The sequence below is a fragment of the Manacus candei genome, unplaced genomic scaffold (assembly GCF_025592945.1).
Source record: "Manacus candei isolate 608988 ecotype Guabito, Panama unplaced genomic scaffold, ASM2559294v1 h1tg000002l, whole genome shotgun sequence".
Classification (NCBI taxonomy): Eukaryota; Metazoa; Chordata; class Aves; order Passeriformes; family Pipridae; genus Manacus; species Manacus candei.
The window spans coordinates 15,772,899-15,792,378 of NW_026138050.1; the positions used below are offsets into that span (position 1 = coordinate 15,772,899).

The following is a 19,480-nucleotide window of genomic DNA, read 5'->3' on the forward strand; positions in this document are numbered from 1 at the left end:
ATCCCTTGGACCTGGCCACTCTCCCTGATCTCTCACGCTGAGCCCTGCCCAGCCAAGTGTCACCTGTGGGAGGTGAAGATGATGGATTTGCCACACTCCCGTGTCCGTGTCACTGCATCCCAGAGCAAACGCCGGGCCACGGGGTCCATGCCAGTGGAGGGCTCATCCAGGAAGATCACGGGGGGACCACCAATGAGGGCAATGCCAGCACTGAGCTTCCGCTTGTTACCACCACTGCAGAGGAATCACAGAACCATTACAGTTGGAAACAATCTCCAAGATCATCAAGTTGACTGAAAAAGGGAGATGGGAATGTAAACAGAGATCCAGGACGAGCACAGGGAGCACCAGGGCAGCGGACACAGGGCTTGTCCACGCCTCTCTCACCTGTAGGTCCTCACGAGTTTGTCGGCGTGGGGCTCGAGGAGCAGCCCCCGCAGCATGTTCTCCACGCAGCTGCCGCTGTAGCGCTCGGGGATGCCCCGCAGCCGCGCGTACATGCTCAGCGTCTCGCGGCCCGTCATGTGCTCCAGCAGGGCATCGAACTGCGGGCAGTACCCGATCCGCTGCTGCACCTGGGGGCGAGAGGAACCCAAGGGAATTAGCTCACAGGCAGGTCTCCGGGCCAGGAGGTGCCTGGGCACCCACAGGGCTTTGCTGCTCCTCAGTGAACAATGGGGGCTGAGCCACAGCTCCAAAACCACAGGTGGAATGAGATGGAAATGCTCCTGTTGCTGGAGCAGCGGGGCTGGCAAGGATGGACACAGACAACGTGTCTCTGGGTGACAACTGGGTGGGCTCACACTGCCCTCTCCCAAGCTGGTTCCTCACTGTGAGAGACCATTTTGGGATTCCCAGGATCTCAGGAGAAGGAAAGTGCTGGAGGGTTGGTACCTCCACCATGTCCTGGTCCTTTCCAAGGACAAGAGTGTGACAGAAGGCAGTTCCAGGGAGGGAATCAATCTGGGCCATGCTTTCAGGGCAGACCCTTCCTGTGTTCTCTATGCCTGACCTTGTCGGGGGTCCCATTCACTTATGAGTTGGCCTCAATGATCCTTGTGGGTCCCTTCCAACTCAGGATATTCTGTGAAATCTGTGACAGTGGTGGAGGAATCCCGAGGTTGAACTGAAAACCCAACCCTGCTCATTTCTTGCTTTTCCAAACGGAGTCGGCAACTCCCAAGGAGTCCTCTAGCGGGGTCTGGAAAGGTTTGACCTACTTGTTTTAGAGAGATCATTTTCCAATTGTGATCAGTAGCTCACATTTTGCACATTTCCAACTATGGAGCAAAACCTTAGATGAAGGGTTTGCCACCCTCACAAGGTTTGGCTTCCATTTGTATCACATCTGTGATTCCAGTGAAGAGGGGATTGCTTCCACATGACCAGATAATGGAGAGCTGGGCCAGCCAAGGACACAATACCCCTGGGATATTGCCACCCCTGGAACTACAACCACATCCTGCACAGAGGCACCTGCGAGGTGGCTCAGCCCAGCCAGGCACAGGACTGTCTGCAGCACTGCCCTCTGCCCCTGCAGCCCTCGGTACCTTCTTGATGTTGGCCAGGATGCTGTGCCCATCCACAAAGGCGTCCCCTGACGTGATGCTCTCGTCACCAGTCAGCATCTTGAAGGTGGTGGTTTTGCCTGCTCCGTTGAAGCCAAGGAGGCCAAAGCATTCCCCTTTGCTGACGGCCAAGGAGATCCTGTCCACTGCCAGCAGGGACTCCCGGCTGTCATAGACCTGGTGGGGAACACACAAAGCCATGTGTCACCACCTGATGGCACGGCAAGGCAAGGGGTGGCTTTGCCAGCCCCAGGAGTCCACAGCTCAGCCGGCAGCAGGATGCTCAGGGACACGTTCTCCTCACCTTGGTGAGCTCCTTGATGACCAGAGGGCTGCTGAGAGATGACAGCAGTTCTGGTGGCGACTCTAAAACCTTCTTCCTCTCATCTGCCACGTCCCTGTCCTCTGGCAGCACAGACACACGGTTCAGCAGTGCCACCTGAACACACGGGGGAGACACACCCTGTGTCACCTGGCTGCTGGGGGACAAATGGGTTCCTCCAGTGTCCCCAACCCCAGCAGGATCCATCCCTTCCATCAGCCACCTCTGGGGACGCCTCACTCCCTTTCCCACCCCATAAATGCAATGGGATCAGCCCCTCTGAGCAACCTGTTCCAGGGCTGCTCCCTGGGAAGATGATTTGGGTGAAGGGGGCCTGTCTCCAGCTCACAGGGACTCCTGGGCTGGGCTTGGAGGGCCCCTCACTGCTCCCTCCCACACACTTCTGCTCACCCATTTCCGCCGCCTGCAGATGCCACAGACCAGAGTTCTCAGTCTCCAGAGAAGGTTTGTCTCAATGAGGAAGAGGAGGAAGAGGAAGGAGAAACCCTGGACGGCCAAGGAGGTCAGGTATCGCCCGATCCCAGGCGTCTCCCAGGAAAAGTAGTTCATCTGATAACTGATATCTGAGGAGGGATGGAACAAAATCAACACTTGGATCAATCCACACTCAGGGGAGGAGCACATAACCTCCAGAGGAATCTGTGAGCCCAAAGCTTTGCCAGGCTCCTCTCCATCCTCTCCTGCCCACAGCTCTTTCCAACACTTCCCACAAGAGGATTTGGGTCTGGAAGGGATCTGGCAGAAGATGCTCAATGGAGGTACGCAGAGGACACCAATCTTGGGATTTTTTTACTTGCCTATGAAACTTTCTCTAGCCCACATTTTCCTCCAATCCTTAACTGGATCACCTATGAGTGTCAAACACTGCTCAGTTTTTGGTTTAAAATGGTACCTGGAGCTACTGCCCAAGTAGAGGTCCCATGACACTGCTCAGCTCCACCACCCACCCCACAGAGAACCCCAGTGTGACTATGGGGGGTTGGCCAGGTGAGGACCAACCAACACTCACTGAAGGCCTTGCAGATGAAAATGGCTTCAACAGAGGAGGTGCAGAACTGAATGAACTCGTAATTCTGGTAGAAGTCACTGATGCACTGGCCCAAGCAGTAATTGGGTAAGACAAGAAAGACTTTATCCAAGGTTTTGGAGAGGTCCACCAAGCCCAGCTCTGAAAGAGGAACACAGGAAGATCAGGTGATTGGAGACAGCTGGTTTGGGAGAAAGATGCTGATATTGCCAAGTTCAGAAAGAAATCAAACATATTTTGTCATGTTTAATGGGTGGGAATGGACTGTTGTAGGGTTTTACTGCCAGTGTGGGGACAGTCTGGGATGACAGAGTTCCCTTGGGGGCTGGACTGTCCTGGTGATGACTGGGCAGGTACAGAGGGCAGTGACCTACCCGGGATGCTCATGATGGTGACAGCGAGGAAGGTGGCGGTGCCAGACAGGATGTTGAAGATGGTGAGTCGGGTGTAGGCCGTGGCTGCCACTGAGAAGAAGAAGCTGAGGAGGTACATGAGGGGGATGATGGCCCAGCCATAAAGGAGGAAGATCAGCATCACATCAACAAGGTGGCTGTCTTGGGTGAAGGCTTGCACATCAAAGGCTTGGAATATCACCTGGGGCACAGCAATGTGGGGAGAACGCACATTTGGGTTAATCTCAAGCAACATCTCCTTGTCCCAGCAGCCCAGACACTGGGGTAACAGCAGCACTGCACTGACCCAGAGAACCCCTCATAGATGGGTCCTACCAGCAGCCTGGGCTTGTCCCCAGGGAAGCCCTTTCTGCAGACTGGGATGCAGAAGGGCAGATCTGGGAAATTCCTCTCCAAGCTCCCATGGATTTAACATTTCCTAGTGCCCATAGCCAAGTATTCAGGTGCCAGAGGCTGCAGTCAACTGCCCCAGCTGGTTGGCCATGGTCCAGCTGCCAGCAGGATCAAGGGACAGCTTTCTTGCTGGTCCTTTCTACTGAGACAACACCAGTGGCCTTGTCCTTTTCCCTGCAACCTCACACATCCCAGAGCAGCACCCAGCGCTCCCACCAATGTGGAGGGCATCAGGGCAACTCACCAGCATCAGAGCACAAGGGATGAGGAAGTTGATGATGTCCCAGAGCAGGGCAGAAAGCCAGAAGTTGACCACGTAGACGCCACTGACGAACTGGACGTGTTTGGCCTTGATGGCCCGTTCGCTGACCAGCAGCAGCGCGAAGGTGCTGGCGAGAGAGGCCATCCCGTACAGCAGGTTGATGGCAATGGCAAACCCAGTCTGGCCTCTGTGGGGACAGAGGGGCAGGTGAGAGCAGGGACACCTTGAGAAACCAACGCTGAGGCCACACAGGGACAGCACAGAATCACAGAATATTCCAAGGGAAGGGACCCAAAAGGATCATCAAGTCCAACTCCTGGCCCTGCACAGGACACCCCAACAATCCAACCATGTGCCTGAGAGTGTTGTCCAAACACTCCTTGAGCTCTGGTAGGTTTGGAGCTGTGCCCACTGCCCTGGGGAGCCTGTTCCAGTACCTGACCACCCTCTGGGGGAATAACCTTTTCCTGATGTCCAGCCTAACCCTCCCCTGACACAGCTCCAACCATTCCCTTGGGTCCTGTCACTGGTCACAGAGAGCAGATATTGGTGCTGCCCTTCTGCTGCCCCTCATGAGGAAGTGTGGCCAGCACACCCACACCAGGCTTCTTGCAGAGAAGAAGCTGCAAGAAGTTAGAAGCTGGAACAAGCTGGCTACACTCCCCCAGCATACCAAATAAACACCCCAGTGAGATGAGCATCTCTCAGACAGAGTCCACCCTGCACAGCCCACCAAAAAACGTCACCCTGCCCTGGCGAGGTCCCATGCGTGGCCTCTCCGTACAGGAGAGGTTCAGAGACCCCAGATGTGGGATTCTGTGAAGTGTACAGCCACACAGACTCCCTGCTCTGACCTCCCAAGGAAAACCAACCCCAACCTCTGAGACATGTCTGTGGGGTGACGTGGCTTCCAGGCTCAGGCAGGTAAGTCACCTCCACAGCTTTGCTCCTTTGTCCTCCTGAGTGTAATCACAGCTACGTTTGGGTCTGAGAAACTCCAGCCTGGCTCCTCCACTGACCCCAGCACAACCAAGCCACCCTGCACCCACAGGAGCCACGGGCCCTAGCAGGAAGACGAGCACTGTGCCATCACACGTACTCCATGAGCTGGTCCTTGGCCTTCTCAGTGATGTTGCGGGGCTGGGGGTAGTTGGTGATGGTGATGGAGGCGTTGGGGCCCGCCAGCACCCTGAGGACAGCGTTGTCAGCCAGCATGAGGGCGGTGGCCGGGGCGTGGTAGGCCTGGTTGTTGAAGAGCGCGGTCACCACCGTGCGGTTCCCGGCGCCCTCGAAGGAGGCGGCTGCGATGTAGTGCTCGTTGAAGGCCCCCCCTTCCTCAGAGGCCCGTGAGATGAGGTACTCCTCCAGGCCACCTGCCAAACACACCACTGTCAGGAGCAAGTCCATCGCAGGAGAATTAAATGGGGCCAACTGGAAAAGACCCCAGGCACCCCAGCCCTGGTGGCCCACCCTAGACCTGATCACAGAAACATAGATCCATGGAATCTCCTGAGTTGGAAGGGACCCATGGGAGCCCACCAAGTCCAACTCCTGGCCCTGCACAGGACACCCCAACAATCCCACCATGTGCCTGAGAGCATTGTCCAAACACCCCTTGAGCTCTGGCAGGTTTGGGGCTGTAACCACTGCCCAGGGGAGCCTGTTCCACAAACACAGGGTTACGAAGAAGGCAGCTCTGCTCAAGTGAGGGGGGGTCTTGCCAACGTTGGGACACTCCCACGCAGGAGCGGATAGACAGGAATGTGTCAGATATGCTGTGGTTCGGACCTAAACTACCTGCACCAGTGGCTCCACCTGCTCCATGGGTTGTCCCTGAGCCCTCACCCAGCACCTCCAGCGGCGACTGGCGCTGGGCATCCAGCAGCTCCACGTACTGCTCCGCCAGCCTCTGGGACAGCCCCGCGGTGCCCGGCACCGAGAAAGGCACGACGGTCTGGCCATAGGGCTCCAGTGTCAGCCGCAGCTGGGACGAGTCCCGCGGGCCCGGGAAGGTCTTGGCCACGATGAGGGCAAAGGCAGTGAAGATCAGAGGCACGAGGAACTGCGCCGCCACCATCTTCCAGTTGCGCCAGCTGTACATGGCTCGCTTCATGAACATGGCGTAGAACTGCTGGCAGCACAGGTAGAACTGGCAGGGGAGAGGTCAGGTCAAGGTGAGCCCTGCTGGCTGTGGACACATCACCCCACACAGCTGATGGGGAAACGACTCCAAAACCACTCCTCATCCTGCATGCAACCCTCCAGCCTGCAGCAGAGCCTGCTCTCAGCCAAGCCTGTCAAGGGATTAGCAGGGCAGCTGCCTGGCTTCAGCACATCCGACTCCCTGGCTTCTGAACAAGACACAGCCTCTTTGGGATCTCAGGTGTTAAAAGCAGTATCAGCCATGACCTTTACCTTCCTCCACCTCCCAGCATTTGAGGTTCACAAAGAGGATTACTGTGGGGTGGCTGCTGCCGAAGCGGCCAGGTGAGACGCCTGGAGTGCCCAGCCCAGCCCCTGCCAGCACCTTCTCTGCTTTCCAAACCCTGTAACACCCTTCTCCCCCTCTGCTTTTGAGATGTGCCCTTGAGAAGACAAGGGATATTTATCACAGGCGCAGAGGCAGCGGGGTGTGAAGGGCTGTGCAGGATCTGGGACACGAGCCTAGCCAGGGAAGGAAGATGGATTTTCAACCCCAGTGATGGAGCAACGGTAGGTTAAAACCACTTTAGACCACCTGGAATACCTCAAAGAGCAATTCTGTAGATGTCAAGATTAACGCAAAGAGGATGGCAGTGACCGACCAATCCCACCAACCCTAAAAGTCATTTGCCCTAAAAACACAGATTCCAACTTGATCTTCCAATTTCAAGCCACATGTCATGAGATCAGCCATGGGGGAGGCTCTACCTGGTAACCCTGCTCCAAACCCCCTCTTCACAAGCCCCCTCCCCGTTCCTGCTGCACCGTGCCCCCCCCGCTCACCCCGGTGTTGAGCTTGATGCTGGAGCAGTCCTCGGTGATGAGAGCCCCGCTGTCGTCCGTCATGTCCGTCATGCCACTCAGGCTGCTCGAGTCATCCATGGCCCAGTCATTGGAGCGTCTCTCGTGCTGGTACTGGAGGGCAGGCAGCTGGATGGCCTGGATATCCATGCTGGAGTCCACCAGCTTCCCAACCCTGTGCCAGGAGGGAGAGCAGGTGATGCAATACAAGCCCAGGTCGGATCAAGCGGTTCTGAGCTGAGGAAGCCAAACCCAAGGCAGCAAACCCCACATGAGCTATGCAGGACATCCTCAAACCACATGGGGATGGGTCATCCCTCGTTCCTACCTCAGGAAAACCTCCTCCATGGTGGTGACCGAGGCGCCGTAGCTGGCGATGCCCAGCTCCTCCCGCCTGTGCTCCAGTTCCGTGAACAGGGCCTCAAACCTGAGTGGAGAAGTGAGATGTTAGACACTGATGCTCATGAGAGGGGGCACTCAGGGGTAAAGACCCTCTGTGCATCAGCCCTGCAGCTGGTTTAAGTCTTACTGCCAACTCCAGGGCTGCCTGTGGCACTGAGCATCCCTCTGTCCACAAAAGCAGCTTTTGGGCTCCATCAGCTGCTCTTCCTTGCCTCAGCTATCACAGAATCATGGAAACACAGAAGGGTTTGAGTTTGGAATGGACTTTAAAGACTGTCTCATTCCAAAGCCCCTGCCACGGGCAGGGACACCTTCCACTAGCCCAGGTTGCTCCAACCCTCATCCAACCTGGCCTTGAACATTTCCAGGGATGGAGCAGCCACAGCTTCTCTGGGCAACCTGTGTCAGGGCCTCACCACTCTCACAGCCAACAGTTCCTTCCTAATACCCAATCCGAATCTCCTCTTTCTCAACTCAAAGCCATTCCCCCTTGTCCTGTCCCTCCAGGTCCTTGTCCAAAGTCCCTCTCCACCTCTCCTGGAGCCCCTTTAGGCACTGGAAGGGGCTCTCAGGTCTCCCTGGAGCCTTCTCTTCTCCAGGTGAACACCCTCAGCTCTCCCAGCCTGACTCCAGAGCAGAGGGGCTCCAGCCCTCGGAGCACCTTTGCTCCAGCAGCTTCATGTCCTTCTGTTGGAGCCCTAGAGCCAGAGGCAGCACTGCAGATGGGGTCTCACAATGGCAGAGTAGATGGGGACAATCACCTCCCCCGACTGCTGGGTCCATAGATTTGATTTTGGAGCCAGAGCAGCCTGCCTTGTTTGTGCCACCCTCCACACTGCAGGAGGAACTGAACCCCATTTTCCAAGACCAGCTCTGACCAGCAGCTCCCCTTTCCAGCAAGCCCACAAGGACAGTGTGTGCCCCAGTGTGTGGAGACAAGGGGACCCAGCCAGGGTCCCCAGGCAGGGGACGATGGTGTTACCTGTGCGTGCTCTCCTTGGGCAGGATGAAGGACAGCTCTGCCCCGGCGTTGCTCTCCATGGTGGCGTTGGGCACGTACTGGCAGATGAGGCGGGAGATCTCCCCCAGGTTGCAGTAGGGCTCCTTCACCATCACCATGTGATATCCTGCCCCTGGGCAGAGCCACGAGACAAGGGAGAGGAGGGTCAATCCCAGCCCAGCCTGGCCCGGGTAGGGGGCTGGAGAGAGGGATGCTCAGGCATGACTTTGCCTGGGCTGTGGACACAATGCAGGAGCAAGTGTGGGGATGGGCCTCAGGAGAGGCACAACAGCAGGATGGAGAGCAACCAGCCTTCAGACAAGGAGCAATAGGCCCCCTCCCTGCCCTGTGCCCTCATCCTGCTCCTCCCTGGTGAGCAGACCTGGAGCGTGGGCTGCTGCCCCTCCCGTACCGTATTTGCGCTTGAGGAAGAGCGAGGAGCCGCAGCACTGCAGCTCGCCCTTGGCCATGATGGCGATGCGGTCCCCCAGCAGGTCTGCCTCGTCCATGAAGTGGGTGGTCAGAAGGATGGTTCTGTTGCTCCTCTGCTGCTGCAGAAGGTCCCAGGTGGCCCTGCGAGAGGCCGGGTCCATCCCCGACGTCGGCTCATCCAGCATCACCACCTGCACACGGGACATGGCAGCAGGTCAGGAAGGGCTGGGAGAGGCCCAGCAGTGCAGGAGGGACAACCCCGGGGCCCAGGAGGAGCCTTGACCTCGCAGCAGTGATCTTGTTTGGGGGAGCAGCTGCCAGGCAGCAGAGCCTCAGGGCATCGTCCCCTTTGTGAGTGTGCTCCTGTCCCCTCCTCATTGTCCCTGCTTCTCCCACTGGCTCACCACGGGTGAGGAACAGCCTCAGAGCCACCCCAAGGACTGTGTTGGCCCCAGGTTTGAGCTGAACCCCGTTGAAGCTGCTTGCCTTGGAGTCCCCGATGAGGGCGATGCCGATGGAGAGCTTGCGCTTCATTCCCCCAGAGAGAGCCTTGGTGAGGGAGTGGCGCTTGTCCTCCAGGTTGAGGATCCTCAGGATGTGGTTGATCTCCTCGGGGCACTTGGAGGGTGGGTATCCCTTCAACTGCCAGATGGGGGAAGGGAGAGTCAAGCCCAGGTCTGCCAAACCCCACCACACTCCCTTCCCCATACCCAGGCAGGAAAGTGGGGAAGCAGAGATGGGCTCCTGCCCACCCCTGAAGGAGCTGGCACAGCTGGTGTGGGGTTTTCCACAGAGTCATGCTGCCAGTGACCCTCCACTCCTCCCTCAGCCAAGCAGGGAGTTCCTGCCTGCAGATGAGGTGGGAGGAGGAGGCAAGGGCTGTTCTGCTTATCATAGAATGCTTTGGGTTGGAAGGGGCATTAAAGCTCATCCAGTCCCATCCCCTGCCATGGGCAAGGACACCTTCTACCAGCCCAGGTTGCTCCAAGCTCTGTCCAACCTGGTCTTGGACACTTCCAGGGATAGCCACAGCTTCTCTGGGCAACCTGTGCCCAGGGCCTCACCACTCTCACAGCCAACAATTCCTTCCCAATATCCCATCTAACCCTGACCTCTGACAGTGGGAAGCCATTCCTCCTTGTCCTGCCACTCCAGGCCCTGGTCCAAAGTCCCTCTCCAGCTCTCTTGGAGCCCTTTTAGGCACTGGAAGGGGCTCTCAGGTCTCCCCAGAGCCTTCTCTTCTCCAGGTGAGCACCCCCAGCACTCCCAGTCTGGCTCCAGAACAGAGGGCCTCCACCCTCTGACCATTTACGTGGCCTCCTCTGGAACCACTTGACGGATCTCACCCCTCAGGAAGCCAGGAGGTGGCTGCTGGGTGCCTCCCCCAGGCCTGGCTGCCCCCCAGTGCCACACTCACCCCAGCATAGAAGTGCAGGTGCTCTTCCACCGTCATGTTGTCGAAGAGCACGTCGTGCTGGGGGCACAGCCCGAGGCTGCGGCGGATCAGCACCATGTCCTGGGAGATCTCGTAGCCATTGATGTAGGCCTGGCCACCCGTCGGGGAGTGCAGCCCTGCCAGGGGAGAGAGGATAACCTCAGGGCTCAGGATAACCCCAAAGGCAAAGAGCATCCCCCCACACATGCAGCTTTCTGCCAAAATTCAGAGCAAGCCTATCTCCTGCTCAAGCTGGGGTACAACAGCTTCCTCCCACCCTCAGGGTGGGCTGTGTGGCACCCACAGGTGGGACATGGACCTGGCAGTGCAGCAAGGAACAAGCCTGGCTCTGAGCTGAGCAGAGGTCAGGACAGAGTTCCAGGAAGGTCTCATGAGCCCCCTGAGCTGCCAGGAGCAGCTCAGAGCAACAGAGAACAGAAGAGAACCATCAAAGGTCACCGTGTCCATCATGCCAAAACAGGCACCCTGGAGCTCAGCAGCTCAAGGGTGACAAAGACCAGTTAGTTCTCCCTTATCTGCCTTATCATGGCAAATCCTATAGAAACCCATCCTAGAGTGGGTCTGGTGTCTTCTCAGGGCTCTCCAGCACAAAGACTGGCCGTCATTTCCCCCACTAGCTGATCCCACTCTTGTAGAGGGCTGAGCAGGGACCCCCATGCTCCCTCCATTTCCCTCTCACTACCCCAGCACGCCTGGTCAACAGCTCAGCAAACCAAAGGTGCTCCAGGGAAGAGTAAAAACCCCTCCCCAACCTCAGAGATGAGGTTCAGCTCCTCTTTGAGGGCCAAGCCATCAGCCCTTCCCTGCCCCACACCAGCCCCACAGCAGGATGCTCTACCTGTGAGCATGGACAGGGTGGTGGTCTTCCCAGCACCATTGTGTCCCAAAAGGACAGTGATCTGCCCTTCGTACATGTTCACTGTGAGGTCCTTGACTGCCTCTTTTGTCTTGTTTCCCACTTTGAAGACCTGCAGAGATCACATTAATGAGCTGATGCTGTACTCCAGGCAAGTGCTCTGGGATGCTCCACCCAGCATCCACTGGGATGCTCCCAGGGTGTTCCAGTACACAACAGCTCTAATTCAGGTAAAATTCAGATGTCACTGCACCTGTAAGTACCCAGCACTTCAGTCCACCAAAAAATGCAGCCAGCTCTGGGAACAGCCTTACCTGCTGTCCCCAGCAGGCAGCAGATTTTACAAAACCAACATTATGGTGTCTTTGTGCTGTGCTGAGCAGTGGGTACCTTGGAAAGGTGCTTTATTTTGATGCCTGACACGAGGTCAGCAGGTTCCTCCTCAATGTACTGACTCTTCAGGGCCTTCTCGGGGTCCTCCTCCTCCTCCTTCTCTTTCCCCACGACAGTCCTGGGCCGCCCGCACCAGTATGAGGGCTGATGGAGGAAGGGAGAGAGAGAACTCAGGCATAGGCAGAGCCCATCTCTTCTCCCCAGCCTTGGCCACCCTCCTCTCCCACAGACATCTCCTAGGGATCTTTCAGACCACTCTCCTCAATCTGGGAATTGCCAACCAGCACACCTTCAGCAGGCAGGGCAGACAGGATGGGACAGCTCCTCCTGCCTTGCCTCCTTCCTCCATCTCTCCCTTACAGCAGGACTGCCTGGGGTTACAGAGTAGCTTTTCCCATCTTCATCCCCATGGAAAAGGTCAGTATCTCAATGAGAAGTAAAATCACTCAGGCAGAAGCACCTTGCCCAGGAGAGCCCATGAGAGGGATGATCATTCCCTCCAAAACCTCTGACACATACTAAATACAAACAGCCTGGAGTCTACCCTGCTGCAGTTACAGCCTTTTTTCCTTTCATCTGGCTCTCTGGGAATGAAGTTAAATGTTTGTGACCTTAAACCCCTGTGGAAATAACAATTCAACAACTCCTGGATGCAAAATTGGCTTTTGGTAGATGGCTGCATCTCCACTCCCCCGGCCTGGCTGCAAGAGGGAGTGAGATGTTGGAGTGAAACCATGCTGGGATAAGGAATTTAGAGGGGAGGAGGAAAAGCCTCTCTATCAAACAAGGGATCCAGCCACAGGATCCAAAGGAATTGTGTTGCTCCCCACAGTGCCCACTACAGCTGCAGCTGCTGAAGGTGATGCCGAGCATTTGGCTTGGCAGAGCGAGGGTGGCTCAGCTGACAAGGTGACAGTCATCACCCACCCCCTGGCACGTGGGGGCTGGCAGTGGATGGCAGTGCTCAGGGGGGGTGTCAGATGACTGGATCTGGTTGCTCACACTTGAGGTTTCTCTCCAATGCCTTTGCTTGGGCACGGAGACATTTAACAACACCCTGCATGCCAGGAAGTGTCGGGACAAAGATTTAAAGCCAAGACGACCTTCGTTAGGCAGTAAAAAATTACAGCTGCATAAGCCTTCAGCCAGGACGTGCTGCAGCCCCTGTGACTTCGGAGGCCAGATGGTGCCACTCTCATACATCAGACCAGCCCACTGCATGGCACAGAAGTGGTGACTGTGCCCAAATGACGCCCCTGGAGCCCAGGGAAGGGGTGTAAGCAGAGCTCACCGTCAGGAAGAAGTACCAGGGCTGTGGCACACCGTACTCCCCGGGGAACACAGCCTCCACATACCAGGCCACCAGCCCATAGAGCACCGAGTCCAGCAGCAGCATCCCCAGCACCTGGGCCAAGGTGAAGTTGTCATCCACGCTGACGGGCTTCATGAGGTCCCTCCACTGGATGCCAGTCCCTGCAAGGCACACAGGGCACTGCCACCTCTGCATCCCCAGCAGGACACAGGTTTCTCCAGGACTGGCAAAGAGCATCCCCTCTCCCAGTTCCCAGTTCTGTAACGACGACCACCTGCACAGCTCTACAATCCCTTCTGTGCATGGAGGGAAAAGAGGCACGGACATCCTGAGGCTCCCCACCCTACCACACTCCTTCCACCCCACCATGCTCCCTCCATCCCACTATGCTCCTTCCACCCCGTTCTCTGCCACTGCCTGGGATGAAATGGCCCCTTCTCCTCCATCACCCCTGTCACCACAGCCACTGGTCTACTGCCAGCACTTTGTAAATGCATGGTTCTGCTGGAACCAACAGCAGGCTCATTAATTAAAGAAATTAAAGATATATATCAGGAAGGAGGAAATGCAATGGTTCCTATCCATTAGAACAGAATTCCTTTGGTAATTAAAGTGATGATGGCATTTTGCACAGCCCAGGGGCATGGAGAGGCTCCCCTGGTGTGGAAGCAATCAGCAATTCACCCTCCTGCTCTCCTTAGGAGCAGGAAAGTGCTTCTCCCTGACATCTTTTCACCAAGCCAGTCTCATCCCATCAGAAAATCAGGCTGACTCCTCTCCCCAGGGACAGGATGTTCCCTCCCCAGGAACAGATGGCACTGCTCACCTTTCCCTTCAAACATGCCGATGAGCTGTGCCCCCATGGCCATGGCCACATTGGAGATGAGGCAGGATGCCAGCTTCTGGCTGTGGGACATCAGGTCATAGCGGGGCGAGATGAAGAAGTAGGGGATGTAGGAGAAGAAGTAGAGAAAGCCGCCAGCAGCAGCCGCGACGTTTGCTGCCAGCAGGGAAGAGCGGGAGGGAAAACGTCAGTAACACGGTGATGCCACCCAGTATCCTCACCAGCCTTCCATCCAGGGAGATTCCAGCCTTTGGCACAAAGGCTGGGTACATGGAGACAGGATGAGGACAAGCCCCTGTTCCACAGCAAGGCAGGAGCCACATCTGGCTCCCAACCCCATGGTGGGCAGCTGCAGAAGGCCCTGCACACCCCAGAGCACAGAGTCCGGGGGCTGTGAGACAGCAGCATGAGGCCCTAAGGCATGAGCTTGTCACAGAATCACAGAATAGTTTGGATTTGAAGGGACCTTTAAGACCATCTTGTTCCACACTCCCTGCCATGGGCAAGGACACCTTCCACCAGATCAGGTTGCTCCAAGGTCTATCCAACACAGTCCTGAACAATTCCAGGGATGGGGCAGCCACAGCTTCTCTGGGTAACCTGTGCCCAGGGCCTCACCACTCTCACAGCCAAGAATTTCTTCCTAATACCCAATCTAAATCTCCCCTATTTCAACTCAAAGCCATTCCCCCTTGTCCTGTCCCTCCAGGCCCTTGTCCCAAGTCCCTCTCCAGCTCTCCTGGAGCCCCTTTAGGCCCTGGAAGGGGCTCTCAGGTCTCCCTGGAGCCTTCTCTTCTCCAGGTGAACCCCCCCAGCTCTCCCAGCCTGCCTCCAGAGCAGAGGGGCTCTGGCCCTTGGAGCATTTTTGTAGCCTCCTCTGGACCTGCTCTGGTTTGGGAAGCAACAGCACCCACATCCCCTCCCACCCACTGTGTGGAAAAGGCAGCCAAAAACGGGAAGAAAGACCCCTCCCCTCCACATGTGGAAGTGATCAGTAACACAAGGAGGGACCAGGGTGGGACTCACCTCGCGAGAAGAAGGCGCTCACCATGAAGTTGAAGGAGATGGAGGAGATGGAGAAGATGGCAAGGAAGGTGAACACCAGCGTGGGGTCACTGTTGGTGAGCACCGCTCCCTGTTCGCTCACCTGCTGAGAGAATCTGGTCACTCCCAGAGCCAGCCGTGCCTGCAGCACGTGCAGGCAGCCCAGACCCGATGTTCTCCAAGGGTTAGAGACAAACTGAGATGGATGAGAACACCCAGAAACTCCCAGACCACTCCAGAGGAAGGAAATACAGCTGGCCTTCATGTGACATGGGGTCTAAGGGGCAGGGGACAGCCTGGCCAGCACCCGGGCAGCCCCCTCCTGCTTCCCACGGTGTGGGCACATGCAGAGGGAAGAGCCCAAGTCCCTCCAAGGGCTATAGGAGGGTGGTCCTGCTCTGCACAGTGTTCATGGGGCTTCCAAGCCCCAGGCCCCTCCGAGGGAGTCCCCCCTGCCATGAACACAGCTGTGGGGCAGCACTGCCCACCTCGCTCTGGAAAAGGCTGACTCCAGCCTTCGGAGGAGCCCTGGGACACCAGGACAGTCCTATGGCAGAGCAGCTCTGTCACCCCTGTGCCTTGCCAGCACAGAGCTCATGGTCTGGGGACAGACACTCACCTTGACACAGAAGAGCACGGTGACGAAGAACACGGACACCAGGAGGAAGAGGAAGAACATGAGGAACCAGGCGCTCCAGTGCAACCAGTTGCTGAGGCCCATCATGCGCATGTACTCCTGTGGGAGGTCACGGTGTCACCCAGGGCTGCTCCCGTGCTCCCCGGGCACGGCCAGGGCGACCTGGAGGTGGCTGTGCCCCGCGGCACAAGCGAGGAGGTGGCAGCCCCAGGTGCCACCAGAGTGGTCCCTGCACAGCCTGGCGTGGTGTCCCCATCTCCCCGGACAGGGCTGCCACCACAGAACATGTCCCCAGAGAGACAAGCTGAGCCCAAACCCACAGCAGGGTGCCAGCAGTGTCACCAGGGCCACACAGCAGCGGGCAGGACACCCAGTACCTGAGGTAAGCTAAGCCCTGCTGTTGCAACCACACAGCTGAACCCCAGCCACCCCCACAGCACACGCACACACAGGGCTCTACACTCAAAAGGACAAAAATCTTCCTTCCCACACACTGAACTCCTGAATCCACAAACTCTGGAACCCACAAGTGTTGCCCTCTCTCCCAGCCCAGGAGAAACACCATCCCTGTGGTCCAACACCCTCGGCTGCACAGCAAGGAGAGCCAAGTCTCATCCCAGCAGCAGGATTAGCAACATTCCTCCCTGGGGCTCGTTAATCCACTGCCATCCCCACCTCCTGCGCTGGCTCCGAACCCAATGGGGATTTTGTTCCTAATTTAAAGGCATCATCCATTGGGAAACGCCACTGCTCACCTTCAGCTTCTTCTCCTTCTCGTGGACGACAGCACGGACGATGTTGAGCGAGGTGTAGGTGAAGCTGAGCATGAGCAGCAGTGGCAGCTGGTTCTGGATGGCCAAGAGGAACAGGTCATTGACGTAGGCGGGGTAGGGGAAGCGCTGCACCACCACTGTGATGTTCTCCAGCAGGCTGGCAGAGCTGGCACTGGCATGATACTGCATGATGGCCCTGTCCACGGCGTGCTGCACCGCCAGGAAACCCTCCCGGAGATAACCTGCACAGCAAGAACACACAGGGATAGAGACAGGTCTGGCTTCTGGACGGAGAGACAGCCCTTGTGGGAAGGATTGGTTGGGAAGAGGAACATGGACCAAAAATGGAGTGTGGAGGAAAAGCAAAAAAGCATCACTAGGACACAGTCCTGCAGACACGGCGGGGCTGGGGAAGGATGGACAGCAACCTACAGAATCACAGACTGGTTTGGGTTGGAAGGGCCCTCAAAGCTCATCTCATTCTACCCCCTGCCATGGGCAGGGACAACTTCCACTAGCCCAGGGACACTCTCCACTAGACCAAACCACTCTCTCATAACCATCATTTAGAAGGAGCTGGCAGGAAAACTCAGTTTACACCATGTCCTGTAGAATGGCTGTGATTTTATAAGGGGGAGATTCCCCGTCACCATCAACCACCAAAAGTCACCTTTTTCTTTGTAAACCAAAGGAATACAGGATACTCCACAGGCTGTAGGGAGGAAGGATATATCCTGGGACTCACAGGTGGGGCTTAAATTTTTGTGCATTAAAAAACAGTGAAAAGAATTTTAATTTCCCAATAGAATCAGGGAATATCCAAAGCTGGAAGGGACCCACAAGGATCATCCATCCAACTCCTGGCCCTGCACAGACACCCCAACAATCCCACCCTGGCCCTGAGAGCGTTGTCCAAACACTCCTGGAGCTCTGGCAGCCTTGGGGCCGTGCCCACTGCCCTGGGGAGCCTGGTCAGTGCCCAACCACCCTCTGGGGGAAGAACCTTTTCCTGAGATCCAACCTACCACTCCCTGACACAGCTTTAATTAACAAAATAAACTTAAAATAGTTTATTTTTAAGAGGGATTGCTGCCAGGTGTTACCTGAAGAACAACTCAAATTCTCTTACAAAACCCAAAATGAGCATCTTAAAAGTCCCTTGGTTACAATGACTCCGAGAGAGGAGATAAAAGTGGGAATATGAGATCGAGAACAGCATTTGATATGAACTCATTTACTGAGCAAACACTCTGGGGCTCAAGTTTATTTACACACTGGGAGCACAACCTGTTTGCCCACTTCCTCACACTCTCACTCTCCCTGGATATGGATGAAGGGAGAAACCCCACTGAGGGAAATACCCCCTTTGCCAAGCAGGGGAAGCTCCCAAGAAATCCAGTCCCAAGCCAGCGCCAGCTCCAACGGTGTCCCCTCTGGCTCCGGATCTGCCAGTGGTTTGGCTGCCCTTAAACACCTCAAACCACAGAATTGCTCTACTTACTTTTCAAGTGCTTAAACAGCACAATAAACACCGGGCAGTTTGGATTGTGAAATAAAATTTCCATTAAATTAGAAATGGAAAAAAAATTAAATTTTAAAACAATTTATGTACGTTAAAATTTATTCGCATCCAGCCCTGCTCAGCAGAGGTGCCCAGAGGCCAGCAGTGCCTGTGAAGTCACAGGATAAAATTGAAATAAAGAATATAGATAATAAATATAACAAAAGTGTAAATATATTTAAATAATATTTAAATTATAAAGAATAATTTAAACATATAAAATTAATTTTAAATTAAATTTAAATAATGAATAAAAAATATAAGAATAAATATATAAATATAAAAATCAAATACATAATGGATAATTAATAATTTAACTAATATTTTAATATAACTATTTTTAAATATGTCATTATTTGATGAATTGTTTATATATGCACTGACAGAAATTGAATATAAATGTCCATATAAATATATAACAATTTAATTATTTTTGTATTTATATAGACTTATACACACACTTATAAAAATTTAACATAAATACCTATATAAATGATTACTGAATTACTTGTCTGTACTTATATAAATTTACTATTTATATAAATATAAATAAATATTTGTTTGGCTTGTATTTTTAAATTATATAATATATAACATAAAATATATATTTTATATAAATATAATATATAATATATATTAATATAAATATAACATATAATGTATATTATATATAAGATATATAATATATAAATTTATATTTTATATCTAGTATTGTATTATAACAATATTATTCTATACTGTATATTGTATATTATATATTATGCATATTATTAGAGTGCATATTAAAATTAGATATTCTGTAAATGTAGTACTGGCATAAATATGAATAAATATTTCATTATAATTCATTAAATTTAATTTCTTTTTAAATTTAAAAATTTAAAAATTAATTTAAAATTAATCTATTTCTTTAAAGGCTCAGAGCCTCGGTGACCCCCTGGCAGGGGCTGAGCTGTGCCTGGCGGGTGACCCCCCATCCTTGGCCGTGCCCCAGAGGGTGGGTGACCTCACCTGGTGTCCCTCCATCGGCAAACTTGGCCTCTCGTGGCCCAGGCAGCTGGAAGAGGGGGAACAGGTAACTGGTGTGCCAGTCCCGGTCCAGGTTGGGGTTCAGCCCCGTCTGCTCGCTCCGCGGCGCGTTCCTGGGGCTGTACTTGAAGCGCAGCTCGTACTCCACCTGTGGGGAGCACAGGAGGAGGGACACACCGAGGTGGGACACAGGGGTGACCCCGGGTGTGCCCCCACACCCCACACCGAGGTGGGACACACCGAGGTGGGACACAGGGGTGACCCCGGGTGTGTCCCCACACCCCACACCGAGGTGGGACACACGGGTGACCCCGGGTGTGTCCCCACACCCCACACGGAGGTGGGACACACAGGTGACCCCGGGTGTGTCCCCACACACCACACCGAGGTGGGACACAGGGGTGACCCCGGGTGACCCCAGGTGTGTCCCCACACCCCACATCCCTGAGCACTCACCTGCAGGGGCAGCGGGGCCGTGCTCTGTGGGAAGTGGTGCCGGAACACCACGGCGGCCAGGACGCTGCCAGAGCGGTTGTCCAGCCTCACATACTCCTCAAAGTCCTTCTCTGAGGCAAAGCCCTGAGCTGTGGAGGCAGAAGCATGGAGATGCAGGAACAAGGCACGGCAACACAGCATGGATTGATGCTCAGCTACCAGAAGGGTTTGGTCCAGGACATGAGGGATGCTCTGTGCCTGTTGTCAGACACAGGGGAGTCACACGGGATGCTGGAA

General features: G+C 54.9%; 1 protein-coding gene and 1 long non-coding RNA gene across 6 annotated transcripts in view; one reads left to right on the forward strand and one right to left on the reverse strand.

Annotated features, from left to right (window-relative positions):
* Positions 1-19,480, reverse strand: part of ABCA3 (ATP binding cassette subfamily A member 3) — a 33,719-nt gene that overhangs the window by 5,576 nt on the left and 8,663 nt on the right. For 4 of the 5 annotated variants that reach the window (XR_007903242.1, XM_051779882.1, XM_051779870.1 and 1 more), the window contains exons 4-28: positions 19,205-19,332; positions 18,731-18,896; positions 16,141-16,400; positions 15,368-15,484; positions 14,731-14,854; positions 13,687-13,860; positions 12,840-13,021; positions 11,546-11,692; positions 11,138-11,267; positions 10,261-10,415; positions 9,330-9,485; positions 8,824-9,034; positions 8,394-8,544; positions 7,338-7,436; positions 6,992-7,184; positions 5,852-6,155; positions 5,106-5,379; positions 3,989-4,193; positions 3,313-3,532; positions 2,921-3,079; positions 2,302-2,474; positions 1,873-2,007; positions 1,551-1,745; positions 388-575; positions 64-234 (exon numbers count right to left, since the gene is read on the reverse strand). Coding sequence is in view for 4 of the 5 variants with exons in the window: in XM_051779882.1 (XP_051635842.1) it covers positions 64-234; positions 388-575; positions 1,551-1,745; positions 1,873-2,007; positions 2,302-2,474; positions 2,921-3,079; positions 3,313-3,532; positions 3,989-4,193; positions 5,106-5,379; positions 5,852-6,155; positions 6,992-7,184; positions 7,338-7,436; positions 8,394-8,544; positions 8,824-9,034; positions 9,330-9,485; positions 10,261-10,415; positions 11,138-11,267; positions 11,546-11,692; positions 12,840-13,021; positions 13,687-13,860; positions 14,731-14,854; positions 15,368-15,484; positions 16,141-16,400; positions 18,731-18,896; positions 19,205-19,332 (4,417 nt within the window). In the remaining variant the exon portion in view is untranslated. The remainder of the gene's footprint in view (positions 1-63; positions 235-387; positions 576-1,550; positions 1,746-1,872; positions 2,008-2,301; positions 2,475-2,920; positions 3,080-3,312; positions 3,533-3,988; positions 4,194-5,105; positions 5,380-5,851; positions 6,156-6,991; positions 7,185-7,337; positions 7,437-8,393; positions 8,545-8,823; positions 9,035-9,329; positions 9,486-10,260; positions 10,416-11,137; positions 11,268-11,545; positions 11,693-12,839; positions 13,022-13,686; positions 13,861-14,730; positions 14,855-15,367; positions 15,485-16,140; positions 16,401-18,730; positions 18,897-19,204; positions 19,333-19,480) is intronic. The other variant, XM_051779890.1, reaches the window with a different exon arrangement.
* On the forward strand, positions 18,789-19,226 carry LOC127468642 (uncharacterized). Its single transcript, XR_007903630.1, has 3 exons — positions 18,789-18,929; positions 18,993-19,088; positions 19,137-19,226. It is a non-coding gene; the product is annotated as an uncharacterized LOC127468642 (long non-coding RNA).